Source organism: Typopeltis vanoorti, chromosome 24 (assembly GCF_054136105.1).
Source record: "Typopeltis vanoorti isolate ZY-2024b chromosome 24, IOZ_Tvanoo_1.0, whole genome shotgun sequence".
Classification (NCBI taxonomy): Eukaryota; Metazoa; Arthropoda; class Arachnida; order Uropygi; family Thelyphonidae; genus Typopeltis; species Typopeltis vanoorti.
The window spans coordinates 62,458,922-62,467,328 of NC_143572.1; the positions used below are offsets into that span (position 1 = coordinate 62,458,922).

Below are 8,407 nucleotides of genomic sequence, written 5' to 3' on the forward strand. Positions count from 1 at the left end.
CTGCCCGCACTAGACAAGCTGACAAATTTGTTCTTGAATTCATTCATACTACCTTCCCTCATAACCTCCAAATGCAATCCATTCCAATCGCTCGCATATAATTCTCACCAATTCTTGACAGCATTCATTCTCAAGTTCCAAGGATGCCTTCGCATCCTTTCCCCTCCCTCTATAAAATAAAAATTTTCATCAACAGGAATCCTGTATGATCCTTTGAGAAGATTGTAAGTCTCAATCATATCATCTCCTCTTTCTCCAGTTGCTGGCGTCTGTAGTCTACGAATTCTCAATCTGTCTTCATAATCAGTATTCCACAATCTTGATATCGTTTTTAACACTCTCCTTTGCACTCTCTCCGCTGTATAAGAATCACCATGGAAACCAGGAGACCAGACCTGCGCACAATAGTACAAGTGAGGTCTTATCAAGGCTTTGTAAAGAGGTAAAATGACTTGCTTATCTTTACACACACACAGCAGTTTCGTTTCAGCAGTAATACTATCAAAACAACTACGTTCAATATATATATGCATGGAGGTTCATCTACTCGGTTGTTAAACATATTTTTAACAAGAATTGAATGACAAAAAAAAAGCCGAGAAAAAGGAAAAAGGTTTAATAGTATCACACGACTAGTTTCGGCTTTTTACAGCCTTCTTCATGTGTTTTTATAAAAGAAAATACCTTAAACATTGAAGATAAAAAAATTTGTGAATAGCACTGGAAAGTCACTATACATATTTAGCGTGAAAACGTTGTAGTTAACGTATTCAAAGTACTGTAGTTCCTTCGTTGGTCACATTGTTGGGTGAGTGCGTGCGTATGGCATCTCGTGAGCGCCAGTAAGGTAAAAAAAAAAAAAAAAAAAAAAAAAAAATATATATATATATATATATACTGTATATATAATATAAAATAATACATATATATATATATATATATATATATATATATATATATATGTATAGTATAATATATAATATAAAATAATATATATATTTATATATAGTATAATATATATAATATTCATCAAAGCTTGATTTGCTCCCTCAGTCTTAAGTAAAAGGCTGGTTATATTCCACTAATTCGAGCCCTACCCACCTATGAGTTGTGGAAATGCTTTCTGAAAATGAAAGCCGTGCCGAACAAAGCGGCCTTTTGCAGCTGCCCAATTTTTAATCCATCTAACTCGAGTGCTTCTAGATGTTTTTTCAATGTTTTAGGGATGGCGCCTTAAGCACCTATTATTATGGGAACAACTTTCGTTTTCTTTTGCCAGATTCGTTCAACTTCGACTTACAAATCGCGATACGTTGTAATTTTTTAAATTTCTTTGTCGTCAATCCGACTATCTTCTGGTACTGATATTTCGATAAACTTAATACCGTTGTTTTCACTTTTTTCAACCACTGGTATATCGGGTTTATTACGTTCCAAGCTTTTGTCAGTCTGGATTTTGAAATCCCAGAGTATTTTAGCTTTTTCATTCTCAACCACTTTCTGGTGAACTTTATGCTTCCAATAGTCTTTAGATATTTTAAACCCAAACTTTTTACATAAATATCTTAGTTACGTTATCATGCCTTTTAAGGTACTCAATTTTTGAGATTTTGCTGCATCCACTTGTAATGTGGTCTACCGTTTCTTCCTTTTCTTGGCACAATCTACATTTACTGTCGTCTTGAATTTTTTTTTTTTTTGCCTTCATAACGTTGGTTTTAATGGCCTGTTCTTGTGCAGAAAAAAATACCGATTCTGTTTCTTTCTTTAGTGCTCCATTTCTCAACCATTGACAGGCCAAGTTGTGTCAGCGCTGTCCTCTATGCAGTGAAGGTATTTTCCATGCAATGCCTTATTTTTCCATGGAGTACAAAACCAACCAATGCCTCATTTTTGATTGGTTTTGTACTCCAATTTTGTCTCCATGGGTTTAAATAAACCCTCTTTCCTTACCTCAATTAGAAATTTTTCCGTTGTTTGCTGCAGATAATCATTTAAATTTCGTTTTTATTCTTCAATAACTTGCTTTACTTGTAATAATCATCTACCTCCTTTTTTACGTAATAGATATAACCTATCAATGTCACTGCGAGGATTGAGGGCATGGTGCATTGTCATTAACTTTCGAGTTTTTCGCTCTAAATCTTCCATCTCGAGATGGGTCCATTCAACAATGCCTTCTGAATATCTCCGAACAGATATGGCCTAGGTATTAATTGCTTTTATCAGATTTCCAGCATTAAGCATTGACTTAAGGAGTTTTCTTATTCGTCTTATGTTCTTTCTTTGATCTTATTGTGCAGAATTTCTGAATGCTTCTAAAATTTCCAAATATTTGTAGCTATCTTCGAATTTTATTGCTTTCATTATTTCACCATTGAGCAGTTCGATTTCGTTCAGATCTTCAAACTTCCCTCTTGTTATTCCAGCAATTGCACATTTGTCTAAGCCAAAATCCATTGATATATCTTGAATGAATATGTACACAGTGTTTAGCAACGATCCGAGTGCATTCTCCGATTTTGCATACAACTCCAGATCGTCCATGTATAAAAGGTGAGATATGCATTTTTTTGTGCAGTTTGATAACCATGTATTTTAGCTTTTTCAGCAGTTTTATTTAAAATTCTAGTTAAGGGGATCATTAACAAGGTAAACAATAGAGGAGATAATGAGACAATAGAGGAGATATACAATCCTTCGAATCCATTGTAATAGATCTCAATATAATGATACCATTGCCAAAAACGTTTTTGTCGAATAATATGACTATGAAATTCACAAAAATTACATGCATGATGCCCCTAGTGTTCAAACAAACAAACAAACTGACAAAAAAAAAAAAAAAAAAAAAAAAAAAAAACCAGAAAATAAATGATGTTACAACAAATTCAGACTGGAAAGAGTGTAAACATTGGTGATCAATTAATAATTATACTTTGCTAATAAGGAATAAATAAAACAACTGTTATTGAAGTAACGTGATATCAATCAAAAAGAATGCTTCCTTAAACATCCACTACATCAGACTTATGTGAATGTATTTGCGCTTGGCTAGTCAGATAAAACTCATAAAAACACATACGTTCCTTAAGATATTCTGCCAGGTTCCACGCAATCATATGCTATAATTATAAACAGAAGGTATTCCACTATTTTAAGTGCATTACCTCTACCTTAAGATTCTGTCAAAATATAGCTTTGTCATCGTGATATCTTATTATTTATACAGTTTTACATTGCATCAGAATTGCTTATGATCTGGATGTCATTTCGAGAAGAAATTTTTTTCTTCGCGTCATTTGGCAAATGAGTAAGGTACACTCGAAAGAATGTGTTTCTTTTATTGTGTTTCCTGCTGAGAACCTAGCAGCCGTAGATCGACCACAGAGGGTAAGTATAGCGATCTTGCTGTTCTTCATTTGTGATTTATAATAAATACTTTACTAACGTTAATTTCAATCATGTATATTCATGCTAATGATTTATCGCTCATACTTATTTAGACTTAGGACTTAGCAGACGGGGAACAGAGAAAGAACTAAAACCTGAGTTTTAGTTCTTTCTCTGTTCCCCGACTTAAAAGCTTTCGTTAAAAGTTTGTGAACCATATCTACATAGGTTGATTCACAATCATATTCCATGGACGACTCGATAAGTGCTCTTCAATTTAGAAAAAAACATATATTGGGTTCGTATTCTGTCTATGAAGCAAGGAAAAATTATGCCACTACCGGAAGCGATCATCAGCAGCGATCGCTTCCGGTAGTGGCAACCGAAGATACTTTCAATTATAGGGTAACCGTGTATTTTGGAACTAACTCCACTTTCCTGCATAGTAAAGTGATTTTGAAGGCTATTACTATCCTACAGGGATAGTTTAAGACTATATGTATTCCTCTATCATCATTTAACGAAAGTGATAATGAAATTACATAAATCTTTTCATGGTGTAAATCAGCTGTGTCTGATTACTTGATAAAATATTTGGATAAATGTCTTAAGTGCGTAGGAAAATAGTAAACGGATACAAAAATAAATATTCTTAAATTTCGGGTTTTTACTCCCTAACCTATTTATAAAATACTAGGGAGCTACGTCCCCCTAGCGCCTAACCCCCCTGAGTTCCGGACTGGTATGCCGGTTCTGCTTGAATTCTGATGACTGGAATTTTGGAGACTCGAAAGGGGGGTCCGCCCCCCTGGCGCCTAGAGTAACCCCTGAGTGTCGAGTCTTTTCAAAATGGGGTCTAGCGCCAACTGCACCCAATCTCCGAGTTTCGGAGTGGTAGGCCGGTTCTCCTTGAATTCCGATGACTCGACACTCAGAGTCGCCTCTGAGTTTCAAGTTTCAAAAAACGTGACATAAAAAGGCTTATCATTTTATATATATAGGGTAGATTAATATCACATCTACGGAGTTTGAAAAAACAGGACTAAACCGAATTGCCGGTTAAAAAACTGTGAAACCGGCTGACTCACCTTTAGGTGAAAGATACCAGATAAAGGTTCATCACCTTATAGATAGGAATCAAACCCAAGTCTTTCTGATTGGAGGGTTTCGTCTATACCGACTGAGCTACGGATGATTTTTTTTTCTGAAATGATATAAAAAATATTAATTTTAAGTACACTTTAGTACAATACAAGTTTTTTTCTTAAAAAAAAATTTTGCCAACAAAATGCACATACGTTAGCAAAATCGAAATATATATCATTCTATTTTGCTATCTTATGTTAATATTTGATAGAGTGAACAGAGTTCCTATTTCTTAGAAAATACTTATATTCTCTCTCTCTCTCTCTCTCTCTCTCTCTCTCTCTCTCTCTCTCTCTCTCTCTCTCTCTCTCTCTCTCTCTCTCTCTCCTGTTAGTTATTAAAATATACAATTTATTCCTTATTCTTAGTGCCTAAAAATTTTAGCAAAATGCTAAAAATTGTTATTATTATGATTATTTCATGACATCTCCAAGGACTAATTTTAAAATATCAATTTCAATAACTTAATTATGACAGCTTGATTGAAACCAAATTTTGAAGAATAGAATTAGCTACATTTAATTTTGTAATAATTCTCAGCTACATTTCATAATCGTAAAAGCTAAAAAAGCACATATAAAATCTACCAATGTGTTAACAACGTAATGTAGAATTCATTGCTTTGTAAATACCAGTAGATGCACCTGACATTAAATATTTATAAAACTAACTGATTATGTTTTGTTTCAGGTAACTACAGTTCTTCAGCGTCATGCTTTTAATATTCTGCTGTGTGATGCTCGTTGTGATAGGACACATTAACCCCCAGCCCTTTTCAGGCACTGCAATGGATGATCTGATAATAACTACAAACACAGGTCGTGTTAGAGGAATAAGGAGAGCATCAACAACGGATAAGATAGTCGATACATTTCTTGGAATTCCATACGCCAAACCACCCATTGGGGAACTTCGTTTCCGTCTACCGAGGCCAATGGATCCATGGTTTGAAACCTTCAATGCTACCAGCGAACCATGTTCTTGCATCCAGAGATTACATAACCAGACAAATATCACTTTTCCTGTAAGTGAAGACTGTTTGAAACTCAATATCTGGACACCTTATCCTAGGCAAAAAAATGCAGTAGTGTTGCTATGGATACATGGTGGAGATTTTCTTACTGGGTCAAGTAATAATTATGATGGTCAATTCTTGGCCTCAGAAGAAGGTGTCGTAGTAGTGGCTATCAACTATCGTCTAGGATCATTAGGATTCCTCTATTTAGACAATCCAGATGCTCCTGGAAACATGGGACTTTTCGACCAACTAATGGCAATTAAATGGGTGAAAGATAATATTGATTCCTTTGGAGGTAACCCTGAGAATATTACTCTATTTGGAAATGGGGTCGGTTCGGCAAGCATAAATTTTCATCTGCTTTCTCCACTGAGTCGGAATCTGTTCAGTCAAGGCATATTACAAAGTGGAACAGCTCTAGATATGTGGGCTGCCGAGGATGCAAAGATAATGTTCAGCAAAGGACTTGGACTAGCAGCAAATGTTGGATGTCCTCATGGGTCTATCAATATAAAAAAAGTTCTTAACTGTATTCGCCAGAAGGATCCCATGGAACTTCTGGAGAAAGAAGCTCAATATACAGACTTCATGAAATTTGGGTTTAGTCCAGTGGTCGACAACAAATTTATCTTACGGAAACCTACAGAATCCATAAGAAAGAAGAAATTCAAACCCATGAACATTCTGTTAGGTAATACACGTGATGAGGGATCAGCTGCTGCGCTGTTTTATTTTCCCAATATTTTCAAGCCTGTAGAAGATCTACAGATCACAAGAGAGCAATTTCAGCGGTGTGTTCGTTCAATGAATCCATATCGTAGTTACGCTTCCGCATTAGCAATGATAACGATGTATACCGATTTAAAAGATCAAAATAATGGCTATAAGAACAGAGATGCACTAATACAACTCCTTGGAGACTTCTTCTACATCTGCAACACCAACCAGATTGCCCAAGAGTATACAGAAACAGGTAACACAGTTTACAAATATCTGTTTGCACACAGACCTTCTGTGACTCCTCCTCCAAAATGGACGGGTGTAATGCATCGATACGAGGTTCCTTTCATCTTTGGAACGACCATGGATCCCAAACATAACTACCAACAAGAAGAAATTACACTAAGTCGACGACTGATGAGATATTGGACAAACTTCGCCAGAACAGGGTAAATATGAAATAGTTTTGCTTGAAGGACTATTGGATCACTTAATATAAATCTTGTGTTATTTTAATGCATCTTAACTTGATTCGTCAGTAATAATATATCTGTTGGTAAGAATCTCTTTTATGTTTCGCATGTTAATATTGTTTTTTTTTTTTACGAATTTGATTTTGCAATTCTCGTAATAGGATTAAGTATACTGTCTTATTACCATGTGAATCGATATCAGCTGAACAGATCTTAATATTCTAAATATCGTGATCTAAAAAAGGATTTAGATCCAAGTCCGTCTATTTTAATTTAATATTTTGAAAAATCCAAATTTTTATTTAATATTTTGAAAAATCGATTTTTTTAAATTTAATAACATTAATTTTTTTATTTATGAAATTGTACTTTAAAAGTTTATTGTAGATTATATATATTTTTTTAAGTTTATAAAAAGTTCCTTTGTTCATAAAAGGAAAATATCTTAACATTTAGGAATCCTAACCTGAATCCTGACGGAACAAAAGTTGATATTAGTTGGCCTATCCACACTCCAAAAGGTCAAGAATATTTAGAGCTGCAAATTAACGGAAGTGTAGTTGGTCACGGTCCCCACATTACTCAATGCGAGTACCTTGTCATTCAATTACCGGTATTCATGAATGCAACAGGTAATATTAGAAGTTTGGATATTCTATTCACTTATTTTAAAAGTATTGCCAGTAATAAATAAATAAATACGTAAATAAAGTAATTTAAAAATTCAAGTACGAGACATTTCTTTAAAATTTAAATATTAAATTTTCAAAACATTTCTTTAAAATATTAATCTTTCCATTTGTATTTAATTTTAAACAACATAATTGTCAAAATTCGAGTTTTAAATATTTAAATTGAAAATATTTACAATAAAATAACTTATAAATAAATTCATTAATTTATTGGGAAAAAAAAAGCAAATGCAATTTAAAATATCAACTTCAACATAATATGAATATTCTGTGTTTATTTATTTTTTCCAGAAAATGTAGTACGCTATCGAAGATTCTACTAAGTTTTTTACTCAGCGCGAAGAAATACCAGAGCAGAACCATAGTGAACTTTATTTATCATCTCAATAAAACTTGTGAATATTTTTCAGTTGATTCTTGTGAACAAACTTGTCTGCATTTTAATCATTCTGTATTCAGTACACGAGAGTTCTAAATGTAACTGCCAGGTGGCACCACTTGGCATGGGCATTGTATTGTAGTCGTAAATATGGATGTATGAGCAGGTGGAAAAATAAATAACCATAATTGAGCCAGTGAGTATGAAACTAATTCTTCTAGCCTTAATTTTCCTTGCAGGCTACCAAGGGAAAGGAATTATGTCGACAAATTAAGAAATCGAAATGTAAAATGTTAGATAACAAGTTTTATTTATTATTTATGTATTTATTTTCGATAACAGAATATAGCACCATAAATAGTTTAAATTGGTAAAATAAATAATGTATAATGAGGATATTAAAGATCCATTATTTTTTTTTATAGTCAAATATCTCTTTTTAATTTATTTTATTTAAGTGAAAGGACATCTGGTTGCATAGTTGTACTCAAAATGCAGAGCATTTGGAAGTATTATGGCTGTTACTATAGTTCGCCCACCGATTAGAGATATTTTGACACTTCTGCGCATGTCAAAAAAAGGAGAA

The 8,407-nt window shown here is 33.7% G+C and overlaps 1 protein-coding gene across 2 annotated transcripts; it reads left to right on the plus strand.

Moving 5' to 3' along the window:
- The first annotated feature begins 704 nt into the window (after positions 1 to 704).
- On the plus strand, positions 705 to 7,944 carry LOC150093286 (acetylcholinesterase-like). 2 transcript variants are annotated; one of them, XM_090413799.1, is made up of 4 exons: positions 705 to 808; positions 5,230 to 6,726; positions 7,207 to 7,382; positions 7,734 to 7,944. In XM_090413799.1, exons 2-4 carry the CDS (start codon positions 5,252 to 5,254, stop codon positions 7,763 to 7,765), a joined length of 1,683 nt encoding a protein of 560 aa, XP_090269925.1. In that variant the 5' UTR covers positions 705 to 808; positions 5,230 to 5,251; the 3' UTR covers positions 7,766 to 7,944. The 2 variants fall into 2 exon arrangements, with proteins under 2 accessions (XP_090269925.1, XP_090269924.1); XM_090413798.1 differs by lacking the exon at positions 705 to 808 and adding an exon at positions 3,287 to 3,393.
- Positions 7,945 to 8,407: the final 463 nt, after the last annotated feature.

What these genes read in the sequence shown, in the direction of transcription:
- LOC150093286 (XM_090413799.1), top strand. Translation starts at nt 5,252, where the DNA reads ATGCTTTTAATATTCTGCTGTGTGATGCTCGTTGTGATAGGACACATT. An exon ending in ACAAACTTCGCCAGAACAGG is followed by an intron (nt 6,727 to 7,206) that starts GTAAATATGAAA and finishes CTTAACATTTAG; the next exon opens with GAATCCTAACCTGAATCCTG. An exon ending in GGTATTCATGAATGCAACAG is followed by an intron (nt 7,383 to 7,733) that starts GTAATATTAGAA and finishes TATTTTTTCCAG; the next exon opens with AAAATGTAGTACGCTATCGA.